General features: G+C 55.3%; 7 protein-coding genes across 7 annotated transcripts, besides 7 other annotated features; 3 read left to right on the top strand and 4 right to left on the bottom strand.

The window, feature by feature from the left end:
* Window positions 1-378: 378 nt before the first annotated feature.
* On the top strand, window positions 379-1,785 carry EKO05_0006483 (uncharacterized protein; the record flags this gene model as incomplete). Its single annotated transcript, XM_038946131.1, has 1 exon — window positions 379-1,785. One exon carries the CDS (start codon window positions 379-381, stop codon window positions 1,783-1,785), a length of 1,407 nt encoding a protein of 468 aa, XP_038797977.1.
* Window positions 1,786-2,238: 453 nt separating this feature from the next.
* EKO05_0006482 (uncharacterized protein) lies at window positions 2,239-3,111 on the bottom strand (the record flags this gene model as incomplete). The annotated part of the gene is made up of 1 exon (XM_038946130.1): window positions 2,239-3,111. One exon carries the CDS (start codon window positions 3,109-3,111, stop codon window positions 2,239-2,241), a length of 873 nt encoding a protein of 290 aa, XP_038797976.1.
* Window positions 3,112-3,629: 518 nt separating this feature from the next.
* On the top strand, window positions 3,630-6,125 carry EKO05_0006481 (Ribonuclease P; the record flags this gene model as incomplete). Its single annotated transcript, XM_038946129.1, has 1 exon — window positions 3,630-6,125. The coding sequence occupies one exon, from the start codon at window positions 3,630-3,632 to the stop codon at window positions 6,123-6,125; it is 2,496 nt and encodes an 831-aa protein (XP_038797975.1).
* A 415-nt stretch (window positions 6,126-6,540) lies between these two features.
* EKO05_0006480 (60S ribosomal protein L43) lies at window positions 6,541-7,035 on the top strand (the record flags this gene model as incomplete). The annotated part of the gene is made up of 4 exons (XM_038940414.1): window positions 6,541-6,550; window positions 6,608-6,687; window positions 6,748-6,872; window positions 6,972-7,035. The coding sequence occupies 4 exons, from the start codon at window positions 6,541-6,543 to the stop codon at window positions 7,033-7,035; spliced, it is 279 nt and encodes a 92-aa protein (XP_038797974.1).
* A 1,412-nt stretch (window positions 7,036-8,447) lies between these two features.
* Window positions 8,448-8,472: a tandem repeat.
* A 2,142-nt stretch (window positions 8,473-10,614) lies between these two features.
* EKO05_0006479 (beta-glucan synthesis-associated protein) lies at window positions 10,615-12,789 on the bottom strand (the record flags this gene model as incomplete). The annotated part of the gene is made up of 5 exons (XM_038940417.1): window positions 10,615-10,672; window positions 10,722-11,202; window positions 11,250-11,772; window positions 11,823-12,105; window positions 12,164-12,789. The coding sequence occupies 5 exons, from the start codon at window positions 12,787-12,789 to the stop codon at window positions 10,615-10,617; spliced, it is 1,971 nt and encodes a 656-aa protein (XP_038797973.1).
* Window positions 12,790-13,634: 845 nt separating this feature from the next.
* Window positions 13,635-13,690: a tandem repeat.
* A 1,382-nt stretch (window positions 13,691-15,072) lies between these two features.
* EKO05_0006478 (uncharacterized protein) lies at window positions 15,073-15,956 on the bottom strand (the record flags this gene model as incomplete). The annotated part of the gene is made up of 2 exons (XM_038940257.2): window positions 15,073-15,302; window positions 15,392-15,956. 2 exons carry the CDS (start codon window positions 15,954-15,956, stop codon window positions 15,073-15,075), a joined length of 795 nt encoding a protein of 264 aa, XP_038797972.2.
* A 333-nt stretch (window positions 15,957-16,289) lies between these two features.
* On the bottom strand, window positions 16,290-19,112 carry EKO05_0006477 (glucose repression mediator protein; the record flags this gene model as incomplete). Its single annotated transcript, XM_038940545.1, has 4 exons — window positions 16,290-18,332; window positions 18,380-18,559; window positions 18,611-18,897; window positions 18,947-19,112. 4 exons carry the CDS (start codon window positions 19,110-19,112, stop codon window positions 16,290-16,292), a joined length of 2,676 nt encoding a protein of 891 aa, XP_038797971.1.
* Window positions 17,104-17,201: a tandem repeat.
* Window positions 19,113-19,251: 139 nt separating the features above from the next.
* Window positions 19,252-19,320: a tandem repeat.
* A 34-nt stretch (window positions 19,321-19,354) lies between these two features.
* Window positions 19,355-19,400: a tandem repeat.
* A 53-nt stretch (window positions 19,401-19,453) lies between these two features.
* Window positions 19,454-19,552: a tandem repeat.
* A 660-nt stretch (window positions 19,553-20,212) lies between these two features.
* Window positions 20,213-20,259: a tandem repeat.
* Between the last annotated feature and the right edge of the window lie 1,252 nt (window positions 20,260-21,511).

Below are 21,511 nucleotides of genomic sequence, written 5' to 3'. Positions count from 1 at the left end.
ACAGCTTGATAGCTCGCCCCCGCGTCTGACACGCGTCCTAAATCGTTGCCTGGTGGCCAAACACGCGGCTTCAGCCTGGATGGGCGAGTATTCACAGAGTCTTGTGAAGTGTTTCACTACCAAGTACACGCGCGCAACTAGACCGTAGTCTTGATTGTCGAAGCCATTTTTGAGGTCAATAAACAATCACGCTATACTGGTCTGATCTGATTCGTCCGTCCCACTGTCATCATCGGCTGGTGAAACACTACCGAAGCTCCGACATTGCCACGCGTGGTGGTGTAATCGACTCGTCGTGCCTTTTAGTCGCTGAGACGGGTACCTCACCTCTTTCTTTGTTTCCCTACACTCTCCATACAATTTTCAGTACCAGACATCATGCGTTTCTCTCGCGTGGTACCATTCATCCCGTTGGCTTCCGCCTTGGTGATTACCGAAGCGGAGGTCTTCGAAAAGCTACCTAAATCCAACAGGCAAATCGAAAACGCCAAGTTGTCGGGGAAGGAGCTTCTTGACAACGCCCAAGAGGTTCTCGACGACACCTTCAACAAGGTCAAGGAGAGCGCACAGGGCATCTACAGCCGGATCCACGACGCTGGTGCCAATGTTGAATCGTGGTTAGAAGGCTCGTCGTTCGACGACGCTACTATTAACTTTGGTGGCGGTGAGGACCACCCTCCCCATCACCCACCTCACCACGGGCCCCCTCATCACGGCGGACCTCACCACTCACCTCACGATGGCGAAGACAAGCCCAACAGGACAGTATACGAGCTCATCAATGAGAGCAAGTACACCACTAAGCTTGCTAAGCTGATCAACAAGTACGATGACCTCGTCGAGACACTGAACAGCACAAAGGCCAACTACACCATCTTTGCCCCTACGGATGAGGCTTTTGAAAAGATCCCCGACCATGGAAAGCACCCCTCAAAGGAGGTACTCAAGGACATTCTTCTGTACCATGTTAGCCCTGATTTCTACCCCGCCGGCCGTGTTCTCCATAGCTACACCATCCCGACTTTGTTCGAGCCCGAGAAGCTTGGCCACAAGCAGCGCCTGACCGTTCGTGTCACTCTTAAGGGCCCCACTATCAACTTCTATAGCAAGCTTGTTGCTGTCAACATCTTCGGCACCAACGGTGTCGTCCACGGCGTCGATTCTATTCTCGTCCCTCCCCCTAAGGTTGCCTCCATCATCGAGCTTCTCCCCGGCGAGTTCAGCACTCTTGAGCTTGCCCTACAAAAGACCGGCATGTTCGAGAAGATCAACAACACCGACTATCCTCACGAGGGCGGCACCTTGTTTGCACCCTCCAACTTTGCCTTCCAAAAGCTTGGTCCCAAGATCAACGCCTTCCTTTTCAGCACCTACGGTCAGAAGTACCTGAAGGCACTGCTGAAGTACCACATCGTGGTCAACCAGACCCTCTACACTGACGCCTTCTACGACGCCAGCAAGAAGCACAGCGACGACGACGACGAGAAGTCCGCTGATCGCCCGCCATACTACCACTACGACTTGCCCACTGTGCTCGACGGCAAGTACTTGGCTGTTGACGTTGCAAGATACGGACCGTTCGTGTCGATCCGCATCAACGGGTTTACGCGCGTCACCGTCCACGACGGCGTTGCCAGCGACGGTGTTATCCAGGTCGTCTCAGACGTCTTGATCCCGCCCAAGAACGCCAATGGCGAGCAGGTCATGTGGCAGGGTGAGGAGCTCAGCGTTGAGGAGTTCAAGCAGCGCCTTGAGCCTTTTGCCGGTGAGAACATCGAATTGTAGATGTTTGACACGTTTGCTCAAGGTGGAAAGGCTGTGCTTTCTTAGTGCATGCCCGCCCACCTGGATTAAAGAGAGAACTCTCCCGAGCCATTGCGGCCTTGTACGATCCTTATGAAGTCCACACATATTATCATCTTGCTGTTAGCATTGCGCTACACTTTGTAAATACAGCGAAGTACTGTGAAATCAACGGCCAAGAATCGGCATCTTCAGTTTACTTTCTTTCACCGCTCTTTGGCCGCTCCGCGTGAAGTTTTCGCACGACGCTGTATTTGTTAGTCAGTGTTGGTCATTGCCACATGGCTGCCTGAAGTCGGAGGTGTTGTCAAGTCAACTAGTCTACGTATCCAAGACAACAATGAGTAATAATATTCAACGCTATAACGCGACAACTATGCAACAGACATGGGTGACCCCGGACGCTATCCTACCATTTTATCTACACCACCAAAATCAACATGGCATAGCATTCCGCGCTAGTCCGTCACCGATGTAACTTGGTCGTCTACATCGCAGTCGCGGGTGCCTGGAGTAAGTCTCGTAGGCCATCAAAACAGGTACAAAGGAATCGTAGGGTTCGGTGCCGTAGAAAGGCTCGTAGTTGGCGAACACGCGGTGGTGACGCTTGAGTGCCCAGTTGGGGTCATCAGTTCGTAAATCTTGGGGTTCTTCGTGAATCTGTTCTTCCTCGTCCTCTTCCGGAATCTCCGGAACACGCATCATGTCCACATCCTCCTGCAAGCTTCCAGCGCTGTGCCCACTGTCTTTCCTCCCGTGTTTCGGTGATTCAAGACCAGCTGGTAGACTCGAGTACGGTGTTATAGGTGTCGGTGCACCTCCTGCCCGCGCACGGTATATCTCGTCGTACTCTGCTCGTGCCTCCTCGTCCGCCAGCAGCTCCAGTGCAGTCGTTAATGCGCGGTACTTTGTTGCATCGCTCTGGAAGTATGCTACGCGTAAACGACGGAAAGAAGCTTTGATCTCGTCGACTGTGGCCTCCGGGCCTAATTCAAGGATGGTGTAGTGGTCGACAAACTCAGCGGGCTCGGGCGAGAGGAGTATCGCGGGGTCGCTGGTAGGCGAGAAGAATGAATCGTAGGGTGATTTTCCTACGGGAGAAACAACAGAGTTGCGATGTGAGAGGAGTGTAGAGGCTTCGGAAACGTAGACAGAGGATCGTTTGCTGGGCGACATTGACATGATACTGAGGGGTCGCGGGATGATTTCTGATTCGGTGCGGCTGTGTGTAGGACGTTTCCGCTGTGGGCTGAATTGCATACGGAGCATGTGCGGAGAAGGCTCTGGGAGGGGGGTGTAGGACATCATTTCAAGTGTGTCAATTGTCTGCTTCGAAGAGTGTCAGGTGTCAGGTGTCAAGCAAGACAAAGGTATTGTTGCGTGTATGAATGACGACGAGCGTGTTGTGAAGAAAGAATGCTACGATTGCGCGCAAGAGAGAGGCTGTCTTGGACAAGGTCCCAGGGTTGGCCGAGGCGCAGCTGCAGGCCCTCCCTGCAGGTTGCTAGGGGCAAGCGGAGTGGATTTCAGTGCCAGAACCGAGATGAACATCGTGTGATGCGCTGTTCGACTTTGCTTTCGTGATAGGGCAGGCGTTCTGAAACACATGGCTATCAGCGGCCCTGCATTGTCTCGTACTAGTTGTTTGTTTGGAAGTTGTGCACCGGATGAAATGGTGGACGCACGCGAATCACGCGAATCACGCGGATGACGCTAGGCCGGGCCCGGAGCTATGACTCGCTAGTTTTCAGAAACTCACCGATTTGGTGCAGCCGTTGGCTGTCACACTGTCGCATTCCTCGCTGCTCCACACCGGCCGAGGAACCATGGCCGACGCTTCAAAGAAGAGGAAGCAGAACTCAGACAGTGCGCCGCATGCAAAACGCGCTCGCTTTCCCCAGAAGCCACAGCACAACATCCCCACGATACCGACGAGGAACGCGTACCCCAATGGCGAAGTCAATGTCAAGAACTTCCTCAAGTCACACGAAAATGAGATCAAGTCGCTGGAGGGGGCGATGAAGGCGGCGAAGAAGGGGCTGATGAGAAGAGCTTTCCAAGATGTGCCTAGAGACCTGCGCAGAAGGACTGCAAGCCACAACCCGAATCGCGTACCAAAGCGGCTGAGGAGACAAGCACGTCAGGAAGCCAAGGAGGACAACACGCCGATAACACGGGGCACAAGTGGCAGTGGAATTGGAAAGGGCAAGAAGAAGCACCTCAGGAAGGAGGGCATCGAAAAGAGCAAGAAGGCGCGGGCGCAGAGAGAGAGAAAGAAAGGCAGTGAGCCGGTGGGGACTAAACCAGGAGCAGAGAAAGTTCAACCCCTCTCAAAAACACCAAAAGCCAAGCCCAGGTTCCCGTCGCTCGCCACGCCCGCCACGCCTCCTTCACGATTTCGCAGACGCCAGCGAGACAAGACATGGCTACCAACACACATATGGCACACCAAACGCGCACGTATGACCGAACCGAAGGACCCGCTCTGGCGGTTCGCGATCCCACTTGCGCCAGTCGTAAAGGCATACCGCCTCACCCATCGGGCTGCAGTCCAGCGCGGAGCCGTTGCCTGGGACATGAGCTACATGTCGACGATTGGGCTCGAGGGCGTGGAAGACAGCATCGTTGGGCTGCTGAAAGGGCTTCACTTTGGCGCTGAAGATGCTGAAGATCCATGGCAAGGGCGCGGCAAGGCGAAAAAGTGGAGGCAGGGCACGAGAATCTGCGAAGGCTGGTTACACGAGAGAGATGCGAAGCCTCTGAAGCGGATCGCCCACGTGACGGTCGTTTGGTGCGCGCCTGATGCAGTTGGCAAAAAAAGGAAAATATTCATTCGGGTACACCCAAGTGCGTTTCTGCAGATTTGGAACGAAGTCATCCGCATCTCAAAGGTTCAAAGGCCGGCAGTTGCTGTCGAAGACCTCCGATTCGAGGTTGGGTCTATTGAGATCATGGGCCCTGCAGCGGCAGAGACGCTGTGCTCCATATTGCATCCAGCTGCCTCTGACGCTGCGCCTGACGCGCCTCAGTCACTATGGTCTACGCTTGCTTCAGTCACAGATCCTGGCACTCTGCCAGCGGGCGCATTGCTTGCGTTCGACGTCTCAGATCCTCGCCTTCGAGACCCCCCTACACCATCTACGACACCCCCAAATCTGTCGGCCCTGATTGAGACACTCGCTGCCTGGCCCATTGACAACACTTTGACCTCGCCCTCCATCTTCAGCCGCGCTGCTCGACTAGAAGGGCAGAGGACACTGCCGTCGCAGAAGTCCATCAACCGAAGACAGAGTGCGAATACGCTTGGTGGATATCCAGAGCCGAGACCAACCGATCCACGGATCCCTATGCTCACCTACGTCTCGAGAGAGAGTAATTCTTGGACCATCTTGCTTCCTTGGAAATGCGTCATGCCCGTATGGCGAGGCATCATGCGCTACCCCGTATCCACTGGAGGTAATAATCGCTTTGGTGGACTGAAGGAGAAGCGACAGGTTACGTTCGAACGCTCGGTGCCGAGCTTCCCGTACGATTGTCCCGGTACCGCTGCTGGCTGGGCATGGGAGCTGAAGCAACGAGACGTAAGGAAGCACGACTGGACAAAGCGGCCGAAGGGCAAGAGAATTGAATGGTCTACCATTGATCTTGGTAACGGGAGGAAAGGTGAGATTGGCGACCCTTGGGCCTGCGAGTGGGCACGGTTACTGCCAGATGGGCCTGCAGAACCGACAACAGTGCAGGACGGGATTGAGAAGTTGGTCTCGCCATTCCGTCAGCTCTCTTCAGCTCAGGCGACCAAAGGTGCAGGGGATCCTTCTACTGGCCTTAAGCTACCTTATCTTCTTACTGTCAAGATCACAGTAATGGGGCGCGGGTACCCTGTCGATTGTTCTCGAGTCTATCGCTTGCCCTCGAACAACTCAGAGCTTCGAAGCAGATGGCTATCGCTAATGCCAGGTCCGAAGACCAATACAAATGGCGTGCCAAGGAGGCAGCAAACTCGCAGCGGCGATGACGTCCCTGAGCATCTGCGACGAAGACAGCTTGCTGGTAATCTACTCGAGCCACCAGCGACAAAGAAGAACGTCCCGACGGCAGCAGACAACGACTATCCTCTAGTTCCTGACGAAACAGATCTTATTGGGTTTGTCACGACGGGCAACTACAATTTGGCTGAGGGCATGCCGACTGCTGTTGCCAATCTCGCTCTCCACAAAATTACTCTTGGTACTAGAGAAGCCGGACAGAAGGAGGATCACATCTGCATTGTCAGGGAGCCTGGGCGCACTATAGGTAGGCTTGCGAGGTGGGAAGTCGTGTAGTGTAGATATGCTTGGGAATATTCAAACCCCTCTGCAAGCTCCACAAGAATGTACTGCCTACATTACATCGCTTCTGTATAGCGTTTCTTCCAACATCATCAGTGCTGTGGTGCCTAAGCAGTATTGATCATTTCCAAGACTCTCTTCCACCTCGTGCGGGACGCCTTGTGCGTGCGTCCAGCTCGCAACTCCAGCTTATCAATTCTCGTCTCATCCCTCGATTGATGTTGTTGATGTTGCTGTCGATGCGGATCCGCGCGCTCGCTTATGTCGGTGAGGGTTGATCCGTCTAGAATCTGCGCCCAACTAGGCAAGGCGTCGCCAAGGATCCCGCTAAGCCGCTGCCCACACGATCGAAATTGAACGACGAAACTTTCGACTTCGTCAACCCATCAACCCACACAACACCGCCAAAATGACCAAGCGTACGGCTCCCCCTTAACCGCTGGAACGATAAGAAGACGATATTGATTACGATGTAGGCACTAAGAAGGTCGGCATCACCGGAAAGTACGGTACCCGTTACGGTGCTTCGCTCCGTAAGCAGGTCAAGAAGATGGAAGTGCGTACACACCCGGAAATCCGTAGCGCCTAAAGGACGCAACATTGACGCTCTCTCCAGGTCACACAGCACGCCCGCTACGTGTGCCAGTTCTGCGGCAAGAACGCTGTCAAGCGTCAGGCCGTCGGTATCTGGAACTGCCGCTCCTGCCGCAAGACCACCGCTGGTGGTGCTTACACCGTCTCGTAAGCGATCTCGCTCCGCACCGCGCATCGTACACCTCGATACGACGATTCGACTGCGCGATGCAATACCGCATCAACAAGGCTAACACGCGCCCACAGTACCCCCGCTGCCGCCGCCACAAGGTCGACCATCCGTCGTCTCCGGGAGATTGCTGAGGTTTAAGGGAACATTGGGCAAAGGGATGGTGGAGTTCTTCGAGCGTGTTTCTCTGCATCAGCAGCCATCATACGAATGAAATGGTCTGTGGGAGCATTCGGATACCTGTCCTGTAACGATCATGGAGTCTACAGGATTTCACACAAAGAAATGGCACGATCATGAACAAAACCATCACTTTTGTCGAACTCGTGCACAGCGTAGAGTTGCTCACAGTGACAGGCATCGCGACCTACTGTGTGCCACATTCACAGCTCCTTCCGTGCTCATTCCTAAACACCTTTCGAACCGCTTAGTTGTCAGTCACAAGCAGTCTCTTCTGACATGACCGATGGAACCAGTCTCCCAACCACGCTCCTCCCACGATACGGTCTGTACATTACAACCTGCACTCGTACTCACGAATTGCTCGACCGCTCGCTCGATCACTTCCAGATATCTACAAGACAGTTCCTCTCGATGTCTTTCCACATTATACACCGTGCACGATGCAACACCAGATTCCTGAGCATTGAGGATCTAACGAGCATCAAGGATGCCTCCGTGTAGTTGTTGCTTGCAATCACTCCTGCTGCAGACCAGATGCAGTTGCTAACATGCAGTCTAACATTCTCTAAGGGTCACTACCTTCCTCTTCAAAAACTTATATCTTTCAGCCACATTTGCTCTTTACTATCATGCTGTACTTTTCCTGGTCTCCAAGGGAGTCTTCTCGCGGATACTTGGCTACACATTGTGTTCCTCCCCCTTTTTTTTTGATCCAAACGGCAATCGTCGTTTCCCTCCCACATCACTTGCCAATCTCGCTGTCCATGGAGGACGACACATGTTGTACGCCGCCCCGGACGCTGCATACAATCATTATCTAGGCCTCGCAAAGTACACTTCCGGACCCTCTAGCGGGCGTGGTGTGAGTAACAAAAACACGCCATATCTGACCATAAGCGCTACAATCGCAAGTATTCCAATTCGATCACAGGTCGCGATACAATCGCTCTACCGATCGACTCCGCGCCTTGACAACGTCTAGCATTGTAGAAAAAACGAGCACGTGAAAGCGAAGATGTTGCAACGGCCCACCGCTGCTGAGTTCTCTCGCAGGGCAAGTCCTCCGTCGCCTTGCTGATCGTCAAGTTTCGTTGGAGACGAACATGGCTTCCACTCAGCACTTTCTTTTTAGTGGTTGGTGTCAGCTCAGCGAGCCGCAGTGGTCGAGCGAGACAGCGCGGTTAGCATGCTCGTTCTCGATCTCCCAGAAGTCCAATAGCAGGACGTTATCCCAGCTTCGCCGGCTGTTGAAAACGCGCATCTCGGTTGGAATGTGCCGCTTCTTCACTCCAGGACCTTGAAGTGCGCTGAACAAGACGTCCTTGAAACTCTATGATGTGAATTATGTCATTGACAGATATCGCGCGCGCGAGAGAGAGAGAGAGAGAGAGAGAGTTTCTGCAGGCGCGGTGGCAGCATATCGTGCATGGCCAAGCAGTCGGCCCAACTGGCATCTGGCAATATCCCGTCACAGTCGGTCGTGTAGCACTTTGGTCGACCCATGAGCAGTGCTAAGAGCAGGTTCAAAATCCCGGAGGTTGCTGGAAAACCTCGAAAGCCCTGCAGCGTTTCGAAGGACTATCCAATATCGACCAAGGTGTGTCCTCCTTTCACGTGAAGCCCCAAGGCTTTGAGAGAGCCGCTAGGCGAGACAAAGCCTTGCAGCAGTCGACCATGCATACGTTGCCTTGTGCAGACTCTTTTGCCTAGCCAGACAATCAGAGATCCTTGACGCTCCATGTTGGTGCTATTGTAGGCCGCTCTGTTTCTTCCGTTGCGATGAACTTAACGTTATTTAAACTCAAGTCTTTCAAGGCGTGGGCGGGAAAAGTGACGGAACAAGGTTAGTGTGAATGGGCTGTGCAGCCTAGCTTCAGTTGCATGTGGCTCTGAGTCTGCTGTACCCTGGCTCGGATTGGTGGGGATGCGCTGTGCAACCGGCATGAGCCAGAGTGGTATACTTGGTAAACTTGCAGCTTTGTGGCATGCGAACGGCCTTTGGTTTTGCGCTTGAGAGACCAGTAAGACCAACTCTAGGTGGGCAGGCCCTTTCTTGAGCGCTGCTCTATGGCATTGTGTAGGTTCTGATCTGATCAAGAAGAACAGCCTAGTAGGCGCGATGGCGCAAAATAGACGCTCTATACTTGCATTCCTGACCAGAGGAATCGAACCATATATTGACATGCTTCAACGCGGTTTGGATGTCCCTTCTAGACCCCAGTTTCTCTACGAAGCCCGGCAACGGTTTCCAGAACATCGCCTCGTGTCGCCAATACAAGTATTATTCTGCTATTGGACGGGACTTGTCACAGCGTACGCCTACAGTGTCAAACATTCCATCGATGGCCATCGTCATCGATCTTTCCCCACGGTAAACTAAGCAACTACAGCGACTTACGAGCTCCACGCCAGCGCTGGCTGTAGATCCATACTGAGGAGCCCTTGTTCATCTTGTTCGCGTTTTCAGCAATCCGCTTTGGCAATGCGAAGGTGCTGGGTATTTGACTTGTGCGCGCTGTCGAACTGAACTGACACTGCAAGCTTGACCACACATGTCCAAGATGCTGATCAATGTATTGCGCTTTCTCTGGTATGTACAAGGTTGCGCTACGGAAGGGAGTGTCGAGTGCTCGTGGGTGGCTGAGTAGTGGGAGAGACACATCGACTGCAATCCCCAAGGATAGCATAGATTCCGCTTACATCGATCCATGGGCAGCCCACACCACCTACGTGTACTTTCTAAAGTAACGCTCTTTTCTTGTGTTGTAGGATATTCGAATTTTATCTCATCTGCTACTCTTGTTCCATCCCCTCGTTTCGGCATCACCGCTCCACGTGATTATCACTCCCCTATTATTACGTAAACGCCTGTCAATGGAGTATAGTTCGGCCCTTCGTGACTCCATCCAGCGCAAACTCCAATATTCAAAGCTTCGCCTACAGCAACCCCCAGAAATGGCAAAGTACGCGCGTGTAGAAATGCTGGAAAAAAAGAAACCCAATTGCAACAATCTCTTAAAATGCTGATTTTGTACAATGCTGCAAATGCAATGAAGAAGGGAACAGCCATGATATACAAAGGCGCCATATATATGATGAGAGGTACGGGCCAGAGCTGCGAGACGCCGAGATGCGGATGCTCCAGATATGTTCCGTTCCAATGGTGAGCAGCGCAGGTGGTGCTCGAAGAAAATCCTTCAAAGCAGTGGTTACTACTTGGCGTCCTAGGTGCTGAGGCAAAGCAGCGTCTGCGGCTCATCATATCCCGGTAATCGGCCGCGATGAGATGGTCTACGCATGAGATGTCGCATAGATCCGTCTGTTGAATCCAATGCGAATGCGACCTGGGGGAAATGCCACCAAGAAGATGCGATATAGCTCAAAGAAGGAAACGTCTATGATTACGTGCTTTTGCGGTAATCGATCTGGGGTATTGTCGTTCGTCGTAAACAAATGATCCGCCGACGTTAAAAGATCCCGTCAAAGAACTTTCCAGCAGTCTTTGACGAGAGAAGAAGGAAAGAATGCTCGATTGACCTATTTGTCGCAATCGTGCATGAATGAGTTCTTCGGCCAAGGGAACCCTGTCGATTTCCTATATATCGGTTAGTATCGTTCAACCTCAGCTATGATGCGGTACATACCATTCTGTGTGGTTGGGATTCTGGTAAGCATCCGGATGGTTCTTGATGTATTGTGTTGTGGGGTAGCCATCTGGATCGCAGGTTATGCTCTCGCTACCCTCAGGTTGGTAGATGCGAATGTAGTCGATACGCATCGTGGCGGGCAACATAGCAGCAATCTGTGCAAAGTCGATGGCTGCGAAACTGTTGGACATGCCGAAGTTGGCAATGATGGCTAGAGGCTCTTCCGGGATGGTTCGAGTTCCAATATTGCCAGTGGGGCGCGTAGCCGGAGCCTTCATGGTCCAAGTTTTGTCGTCACCAACGTACCAGGTGATGAAACCATCGCCGCCAGTCTTGTACTCAAAGGCATACTTCTGGTACTGCTTGCCATCATACCAATCATTATTCAGGTTGGTCAGACCAGAGATAGCCTGCTGGAAGGGTCCACCCTTGTACGCGTTCATCATGGTGATTGAGGTATCGTAGATCTCCAGTTGTTCTGATGAATGTTAGCAAGCGTTGGCGACTTGGTTTGCAAAGATTTACCATAATCCGGCATGTACCAGGTGTCGAAGGGCGCGGCCTGAAAAGACTGGGATACCACTCCCACAGCGTTGCTTTCACCAGGCCCAAGGAAATGGACGGAGCCTTCCAAGGCATCGATTTCAGGAGCGCTGCGAGATTTGCCGGGGCTGGGGTGGTCCTCGCCTGGGCAAGTGCAGGCAGGAAGCCTCATACCAGGGAGAAAACTGAGACCATCGTACGAACTCTGATTCGGCGTAATTCCCACGTCGCACTCATCGTGGTAACTGTACGGCCACAAGCCTTCGGTCGAACCAAGGTAGCCCGGACGAGCCAGGTTGCCCATGGTCCAGAAACCAGGCCAGAATCCACTAACGTCACCCTTACCGGGTAACGAGATACTAGCCTCCAAATGGCCGCCCTTGTAGCACAACTTGTTCCAGGACTGGATCATACCCGATCGGTAGTTGAGACCGTGGTTCTTGAATAGGTCAAATTTCAAGTTGAGCGTACCGTTTTCGGTGGATACCGCATCAGGATCATACCACTATGTCATGTCAGTGCCTGGTAGTAAACCTCGAGTTTCATATCATATACCTCCAAATCCTGCGTAGCACCGTACCAAATGTCAACGGCCTGGAAGAATGGATCGTCGCCATCGTAGAAAGTACGGCCATCAGTGTTGAATTCGTCGGAGAAAACCAGGTTTTGTGTGGAGCCATCATACGACTTGCGTGACATAGCAGAGTCTGGTGTGTCGGGATCGATCAGGCCCTTGCGCAGGTTGGTCAGAAGCGGCTCGTGCTCTTTGCCCTCGATACAGAGCGGATTGTTTGTGCAAGGTCCAACTTTCTTCTCCGTTAACTTGTCGACGAAAGTACTGTGAGTTTGTCAGTGAATGCCGAACATTGAACACGGCTGTTAGAGGCTGGACATACAGGATAGGGTATCCAATGAACAAGAGGAGCAGGCCAATCACCATGATCCCAAGACCACCCAAGTTGACCATTCCTCTTTTGGTGAAGATGTCGCAGTCACGCTTGTCTTTCTCGCCCGGTTCAGGGTTATGCAGGGCGTCATCGGCCTCAACATCTTCTGGAAACAGCAGTAACCCTGCAGACGGGTGAATGTTGAATTTCTCCGACACCGTCTGTGTGTTCAAGTCCTCTTCGCTGCCTGCACGCGAGGGCGCCCTGGAGTCGTCGAAAGGCGAGGCAAACGGACCTCTCGATGACATGTCCGACTCCCAACTTGTTCGCCGTGAGGATATAGCAGAGGGGGAGCGCAACGGTGATTCGTCTCGGAATGCCTTCATCTTGGACTTGCGCGGTGGGAGCAGCAGGTCTCCGGATTCTGCCAGGCCGACATTGGAGTAGATGTTGGGTCCGGGGCTCGGAGCGGTGCCAGGGCGGATGGAGGTAGTTAGTGATCGCGCCGAAGTTGATCGTGCTGTGCTCGGTCGTGCTTGCGGCGGCGAGTTGTCGTCTGTGATTATGTCGTGCGATCCAGAGTTGAGGCGAAGATGCGGCGGGTTCTCCCCTCGAGGGGACAGCGGCGCCGACATGGTGAATGGGCGTGTGCGGGGAGGATGCTAGCGAGAGTGTCGTGCTATAGGGGTCCAAGAAAGGGCGAGCTCCAGTGGAGAACAGGTGTTGTTGTCGGCGATGTGCGCGGCATGCAACTGGAATGCCTGAGAAGGGAACGACGTGCGTAGGGCGCTGCAGGTGGGTGTCGGGGCAACAGCAACGCCGATGTGCGCGATGGAAGCCTCGTGGAGCAGTGTCCGAAAGCAACAGAGAGGCAACAGGCAGCTTGGTGTCGCTGCTGGTGAAGAGCAGAAGAAAGGACGCCGCGAGGAGCGAGAATGGAGGTGCAGGCGCACAGGGGATGGGATGTGTCTTGCTCCTGGTCTAAACGGGGGCGTCTAGGGTCGGCAGGTAGGCCAGGAACGACGACTTGGCAGCAGCACTTATGTCACTACCTAGTACCTACTGCCTACACGCGGCGTGCGTGGGGAAAGCCGCGGTGCAGACGGGAACAACGCCGTGGTCGAGTGATGTGCAGGGGGTAACTTGGAGCGGTGCACAGGCGAGAGCTGCAAGAACGCGAATGCGCACGCGCCGACGGACTACGGTGGATGGATGAAGAGACGATGAGGCTGGCACCTGGCAAGCAGAGGAGGGACCAGGATTCACCAGGTGGCGAGCACGGCCTCCAGGACGAAGATCTCGAAGCGCGAACAAGGAGCTGACCAAGGAGCAGCCAATCACCCTCGGGAAGCCTCCAAGCAAGCTGGACAAGGCGCTTGCATGGTGGCGACTCTTTTCGCTGCCGCTTGCGCACCCACTACCCAAGCCTAGGCTGAATGTACTCGGCCTAGAAGCTCAACCACCGCAGCCCATTCAACAACATGTTTCCGTGTTTCCGTGTTGCCATGTTGCCATGTTGCCGTGTTTCCATGTTTCGGCGTGCGATGGGCCTTCCCTGTGCTGCAACTGTCACAGCAGCCTGCCAAACCAAAAAAACCGAGGGCCTTGCAGACCATGCTGTATTCCCGGCCTGGTTCATATTGCTGTCATGCGCTGTCCCAGAACCAGCCCCCCGTGCCCCTTTCGACGACCAGATCGTCTCCCTGTTTCTCGTCAAGTCGTCATGCGGCGGCGGTCCTTGTCTCTGCTGAAACATCGGCATTTTGCTCGTCCTTGACCGCGTCTACAGCCGTGAGCCTGTCGCGCAAGGCAGCGGACCACAACCGCAACGGTTCCCACTGCACGGCTGGGGACAAGACGTTGCGTCGGTGGACTGACTAGCTCTGCGATCGTCAACATCAGTATCGAGGGTGACGCGTCGCACCACATATAATGTCCCAGCGTAGAGCAGCATGACATGAGTGCCCTTCAACATGTCCAGCACTGCCACCATCTTCGTCACGACGTTGCGAGTCCGATACGATCCTCATCTCGCCTTCACCCTTCGACAGCCGTATCGCTGCGGGAGCGGGATCACCGCTACCAAGCACTCTACTGATCCTTCAAGCACCAAGTAAGATTGCGAGGGCTGAATCCTGTGGCCGAGGCTGCAATAATTCATGTCTTAGCAATCCAACGCCATGCATCGATAGTTACCGCACGCATGCACAAGGTCAAAGAATGCTAAGATCTGCGCAAGAAAGGGGCGTCGAAACTTCGGTGGCAGCCGCCGCTGCATGGCTCGGGAAACGCTGCGGGAAGCGAGACTCCCTCCAGCCGGCATTCTGGAAGCGTGGCCAGCCGCGGCCAGTGCACGATTGGTTGCTTAAGAACATCGCTGTCCGACTCCAGTTCGACCAATGAAGCCGAGGGAGATGTGAATCGACGTGTTTGAGGAGGAATGAGGGAGTGGGGCGTACCTGGGGCCAAATACGCGTGTGAGAAGAATGACGCTGTCCCTGTACTATGGTATCCGGCAAAAGTAGTGTACATTGGTCAGTGCTGACACAGACTGGACAGGGGTAAGTCATCTCTGTCTAGGTATCTGGTGATTTACGAGATAAGAGCCAATCACGTCACTGCCATGTATGATGTTTGTGCGTCAGCATTTTAAACACAGCCACCGCTCTGACCAATCTACACTACTTTTGCCGGATACCATAGTACTATGTATGTGCAGCTCTTGTGCTTTGAATGATCCGGGAAAGGCCCACTGTTGTGCCATGGAGAAGAGCGTTGTCCTCGACATCTCTAATGTAAGCAATCTTTAGTTCGCTGCTGTCCAAACAGCTAATTGCACAACGGTGGGATGGAACAACGCAGGGTAACTTTGTGCTCTTGCAATGGCTCATGCTACACTCCTCATCCCACCTGGGTATCTACGACTCAACGCTCAACGCCTTCAGCCCTATAACCTTGCCTCCCTCCTTGTCGATTGACACGACGTAATACTCTGCTCGTGTGCCCTCGAGCTCGACTCGAAAGACCTTGACCTGACCGTTGCCAGCCTTCTTGACAGCATCGATGACTGTCTTGTACTGTGTCTCGAATCCTTTCGCCTTGTGCTCCTCGACCTCCTTGTCGCCACCAATAAGTTTCGCTAGGTCACCTGCGTCACGTTAGTGACACGCTCAACCGTCTGCCTCGATCTTCGTCTTCTACATCTCATTTACCCCTCAGTCAGCTCGAAGCACTTACCAGCAGTAATCTCATCCCCGCTAAACTCGAGAGCAACAGGCTCAAAAGGCTCGTCTGCATCGCTGACATAGTACTCCTCGACGCTTTCCAGGGCCTTGGGCACCGCTGTGTTCACATTCTTCGTGCCGTATCCCTTCTTGCTGCTCACGTCCTGCTGCTCTGCCGGCGCAACATCCTGATTCGCTTTGTCGAGGAACGCGGCGTAATCTGCGTCTGAAGACATGGCTCGTGCGGCTGTGTGTGTGAGAGCGTGTGGGCGCAGGGTGTTTGCGGTGGAGGCGCGGTTGGAGAGCGGTCGAAGCGCGTTGTTGGCGATCGTTAAGCGTACAACGCTTGAAGGCAACGTAGTGTGAAGTGCAGCAGTTGTTCTGTGGGAGGGGTATTGTGGTAGAGCGCGTCGTAGGAGCGTTTTCATGGTTTCGCGATGCCGATGACGCAACTGGAGAGATGCATGTGCAAGGCGGGATCTGTGAGAGGCTAGTCCGCCCCACCGGCAGCTGTCAGAGCTGCTGACAGCACTGTTGACAGCACTGCCAAATACGATTGCGAACACTGCACAGAACATATGATGGTAGCTTTGGTAGAAGTCATCCTGAATACTAATATAAGAAAGCAATAAATACAGGCCCAAGTTGCAATATCGCTTTTGGTGATCATACAAGCGTGCAGCCATATGAGGGTATCTCCACTTAAACACCATCTACAGGGCCTCCGAACCCATTCATGAGCATTCAAACAACGAAAGGAAAACGAAGGACTGGAACTATGTACGAGATTCTAGATTGCGAAAACCTTGCTCGAGCCTCGATTTCTTACAGTGATTTCCTGAGACTTGAAGTCAGCAGAAATTGACAGGAGTGAAGCCAGCAGGCTTGGAAACCCCAGCAAACAGGCCTTCCTAAGACTTCTGCTCAGCGGGAGTGGCAGCATGGGGAACGCCATTTGTGGGCGCTGTGCGGGGGCTACCGCGCTCAGACTTCGTCCCATTTGCCTTTGGCTCATCACCCTCGTCATCGTAGTTCTCGTCAACGTCTACGTGGCGAGCGGCTGGCTCATGGTGTTCGGGACGGGGGATTTCCTTTGTCGGTGCTGGTGTCTCCGACATGCGAGGCAGCGGTGCTTGTGGGCCCACGATGGGTGCTAGCGAAGGCGGGTGGTGAGCAGCTTCAGATGGGTGGTAGCCGTCGTTGAAGCGTCGAGCATCAGGAACAGCCTGTGGGCTCTGACGCGGGATTTGTGGTGACGACACATGGTGGGGAGGCGAAGGGCGGCGGCTGTGGGGCTCTTCGAGCTTCTGGCGCTTTTCGTCGTTGCTCTGCAACTTTGGGCTTTCCTCCCACTCCCTGTGACGTTTGGGTGGTGCGGTAGGCGGGCGATCCTCACGATCTCGTGCAGCTGCTTCAGCCGCAGCGAGAGCAGCAGCTGGGGGAGGTGCACCGCCAGCAATACCACCACTGGCAGAAGGGTCAGCGTGATGCTGAGTCTGGTAAGGTCCCTGATAGCCGTTGCGCGGAGAGCCTGCGCGGTTCTCGACGATAGGTCGCACCTCTGGTGGCGGACTACTTGGACGGCCATAAGGTGGGAGTGGTCCAGGTGTTGACTGGCCTGGAGGACCAGCCAATCCAGCAGGGGGTGGAGGAGGTGGCGGTGGGACACTGCCAGCGCCAGCGTGTGGGCCATAATTAGGGTTAGAGATGCGGTTTGGTTGGGAAGGCTGCTGAGGCTGCTGAGGCTGCTGAGGCTGCTGGGGCTGCTGGGGCTGCTGGGGCTGCTGGGGCTGCTGGGGCTGCTGGGGCTGCTGGGGCTGCTGTGCTTGGTGCGGTGGAGGCGCCGGCTGCTGAGCCTGTACTGGCTGGGGGGTGAGCTGTGGCGGCTGGGGGTGGTACGGACTCGGGGCCACATGGTGCGTTTTGGGGGATGGAGACATGCCGCGACGGAGAGACCCCGGGCCTGGAGGAGGTGGGCCAGCCGGGCCAGATGGACCAGGACCGTTAGTGGGAGGTCTCGGAGGCTCGCCGTAGGTCCTCGGAGGCTCCTGACGCGGGCTCACGGGACGCTGGGCAGCATGTTGCGTTGGTGGGCGAATGCCCTCGCGCTGCTCGTATGGGTTGAGAGACTGGGGTGGTAGGCCTGGATCCCTAATCTGAGCCAGAGGACGGTCCCAGCCAGCAGTGCCAAGAGCCGGCGGAGCGGGTCCTTGAGGCGGTTGCGCAGGCTGAGAGCCCCATTGAGGAGCAGCAGGCCCGTGAACAGAAGCAGGTTGGTAAGCTTGAGGGTGGACATCCTGAGGAACAGGAGCGTTGCCCTGATTGGGAGCGCCAGCGGATCCTTGACCATTCTGGAGAAGCTGAAGACGAGCCTTGATGTGAACGTTTGAAGGGTCGAGGTCGGCTGCACGCTGGTACGCGTCGAGAGCGTCAGCTGTCTGGTTGTTGCAAGACTCGTATAGGGTTCCGAGATCGTACCAAACCTCGGAAATGTTGGGGTTTAGTCTGATCGCACGCGAGTAGGCATCGAGCGCATCACGATACTGGTTGATTTGGTAGTACAACACACCAATGCTGCACCAGAACGTGGGGTTACGACCGTCGCGGTAGACGGCTTGCTGGTAAGCCTCGTATGCCTTGGGGTACTTCTGCTGAGACATGTAGCAGCGACCAAGGAGGTACCAGCTCTGTGCATCGGTCTGATCGGAAGCCACGGATTTCTCCAGATACTCAATGGCCTGTTCCTGGCTGGCATAGTTGGTGCTTTGCTGGTGGTGCAGCCAACCCAGCTGCTGAAGTACTTTGGCGTGGTTGGGATCACGCTCGAGTACCCGACGGTAGGCACCCTTGGCAGCTTCAAATTCCTTCTGCTGCTCGTAGACGTGGCCAATCTGGAACCAGATGTCCTCTTCAGTCAACGGGCGAGGCGGGTTGGTGACGATGTACTTGAAACACTGTGCCTTGTTAGCATTGGTCATGAGACGAAGGCAGTTGTACTTACGTCGAGACTCTGGTTGAATTTCTGTTGCTGCTTGTATATTATGCCAAGACGGAAGTAGATCTCGTTTGCCTTCTCAAAGTTGGGCTCCATGCGCATGACCTGGGAGAAAGCTTCCTCGGCGTGCTCAAGAGAGCCATAGCGGTCGTATAGAATGCCAATGCCATACCAAAGCTTAGGCTCCTGTACAACTGTCAGTCGGCTGGATTCTGGCGGGGCGTATGGGAGGCGTACCTTTGGATCAGACAGGTGGTAGAGCGCTTGTTGATAGGCAGAATAGGCCTGCTGCAGGTCGTCCATCATGAGGTAGCAGTGGCCGAGGCTGCCCCAGACGTCGCCGTTGGCAGGGTCCACCTTGAGGATAGTGCGCAGATACTCTACGGCCTGTGGAAACGCATCCTTGGTGCGCAAGATGCACGCGATACCCTGCATGGCTGGCACAGACCACTGGTTGTATTTGAGGGCGAGCTGGTAGCATTCCATGGCGCTGTCGAAGTCCTGCATCTGTTCCGAGAGAGAGCCTGCGAGAGAGATGAGTAGAGGTCTGATGAACAAGGCACGCTCACATACCCATCTGCGTCCAGACAGCCTCGGTCAGCTGGCCCAGATACTGCGACGGCGTCTTGGGCTGGGAGACATGAGGCGGGTGGCCGTTGACCTGCGCGTGCGCTGGGTGCTGCGCGCCGTGGTGCGGCGGGATGCCCGCAGTGGGCGAGGGCTGCTGGTGGCTCGCCATGGACGCTGTCGTGGGGGAGGGTGCCAGCAGAGACGGCAATGTCCAGGCGTTGTGTGGCGGCGAGGCAAGGCAAGCAATGCGCCGGCGAGAAGTGATCAGGCTAAGTACACGTCAATCGCGATGCTAGGGAGCGTGCGGGGATGCAGTGGCAGTGATGCAGTGATGTAGTGATGCAGTGATGCAGTGATGCAGCGGTGCAGTGATGCAGCGGAGCAGTGGTGCCGTGGTGCAGCAATAATGCAGTGATGCGGTCATATGGTGATGTGGTGATGTGGTGATGTGGTGATGCGTACCGTGGTTGCTCCTTCCCAAGAGCCGCGCGGGCGAGCGAGTCGCGTACGGCAGAGGCAGTCGCGGAGAACGACAGGAGTGTGCGGAGCAGAGGGCAGGCCAATCAGACAGAGCAGCAGAGCAGCAGAGCAGTGGCTGGCAGTGCAGAGACACGCACGACGAAGCAGGAGTGCGGTGGTGATGGCAGAAGGCCGGTGCGGAGATGGATGGGTGCGCCGCGTATACTCACTGTGGCCGAGGGAGCGTGAAGAAGCTGGAAGCGCGGAGGCAGGCAAGAAGGCGGGCGGGCGAGCTCGAACAACGCTCTTTGCAAGGAGCAGTAACCCTAACCCACGCCAAGCGGTGCCACATTGCACTAGCACCCATGCTTGCAGGCTAACGCCAAAACAGCCACACTCTCCTTAGCTTCTCAGCACCGCGTCTGCGGGATCCTGGCGTTGGACTGGCCCGCCCGCGCGATGAAACCAGCGCTGCGAGACGCCCTGAGCCGGGCTTGGAACTTAATCTTTGGCGCGGGCCTGCCACCGGAACGAACAGGACGAGTTGGTCGGTTTGTCCCATGTCCGTGTCGGCTCCTCCGGCGCGCGCACGCTCCTCGCCCACCCACCCACACTGTGTCCACGCACCCTGGGTGAAGCAGCGTTCCTGAACGGACAGCGCAGTTTGCCTGAGATGCCGTCGCTGCATCGTGTGGCGGTACGACCCTCGATGTTGTCGCCGTGTGCAGAGTCGTGGCAGGCATCCTTCACGTCGGGGCATGACAACGGCGTTGCCATCAGAGACATTCCTCCGTTGCGCACCGTTCACCAGCACTCCTGCACTCCTGCACTCCTGCACTCCTGCACTCCTGCACTCCCGAGGGCTGGAGGCGCTCTGGCGGACGCGCTCCCAGCCACCTGACTTTCGCGCGGCATACCTACGAGGTCGTGTTCCGACCTCACTGCAGCTACCCATCAACGTCGTCGACTCGTCGCGGGAAAACTGAGCAGACCGTGCGTCTTGCACTGCGCGCACCTCTGCCTCGGTCTCACGGTGCTGCAGTGCCCTAGTGCTGATGCCTTGCAGGGGCGGACGGCAGGCCGCACAAGGAGGTTGCGCCAGGCGCGCGCACCAGGAGCCGGGAGCTGATGGACGATGGATGATCCTTCTCCACACGACATGACCACAACCAGCAAGGCTTCGGTTCGTCTATTTAGCGTCCCTTGGTGGCACCCCGGGCGTGACGCATCGTTGAAAGCTCGTGTCACCACCCGTCCGCCCAGAGCAGCTCGTCATTTGCTGCATGAGCGTGCAACCGCGCCTGCGTTGTCCAACGCTTGCATCATCGTACCTGGCTTCTGGTGAGCGCATTCGGCCAGTCGAACCATGGTCGTCCACAGCTGCACTAAGCAGCCACCACTGTCCGCCTGGTGGCTTACTGTGCTGGGAGCGTGACGAGCGACACGTCTGTCGATGCTGCATTGGGCCATGGCTTCGCCAGGCGGCGTTTTGCCGTAAAGAGCTCCTGCCGCCGCTAGGAAGCCACAAAAACCCTTGGCGGCGTTGCTCTTACGGGACCGCAGCCACGTGAGTGGGCTGGGCTTCCGCCACATTAGACGAGTGGACCCAGGGGTCTGCGCGTCATCCGCAACGCAAGGTAGCCGGAAACGGAGAGATCCATCCGTTAGAGGAAGACTGAGGAAGTGAAGTGACAGGTCCTCCACACGCCTCAACCCACGTTTAAGGAGGCTCCATAACGCTCTGACATCTCAGCATGGCTTCCTGGTCTGCTTTGTCGGTACTCGAGCCAAGGCTGGTGCCGAGCAGAGCCCTCTGTCAACGGCAGCGTGCATTAGACCGAAACACACCACCAGACCGCTATCACCGCCTTCCCACCACGGTAGCCACGTCAATGCAACGGTTTTGAACCTCAAAGCTCCTGTGAAGAACACCATCTGTCCTACAGTGTTCGACACGCAGCACGCCGACACTCACACAACAGGATGACCCCTGCTTTGCCCCATGCGCGACCACTGCATCCTGAAGTGTCTACTTTTATGCTGCAGAAATGCCATACACAACGGCACCTGCCTATAATGTCTAAAGAGCCCTGCGGCTCACAAAGTTTT

Source organism: Ascochyta rabiei, chromosome 10 (genome assembly GCF_004011695.2).
Source record: "Ascochyta rabiei chromosome 10, complete sequence".
NCBI lineage: Eukaryota > Fungi > Ascomycota > Dothideomycetes > Pleosporales > Didymellaceae > Ascochyta > Ascochyta rabiei.
This window is presented reverse-complemented; position numbering and strand designations above follow the sequence as displayed.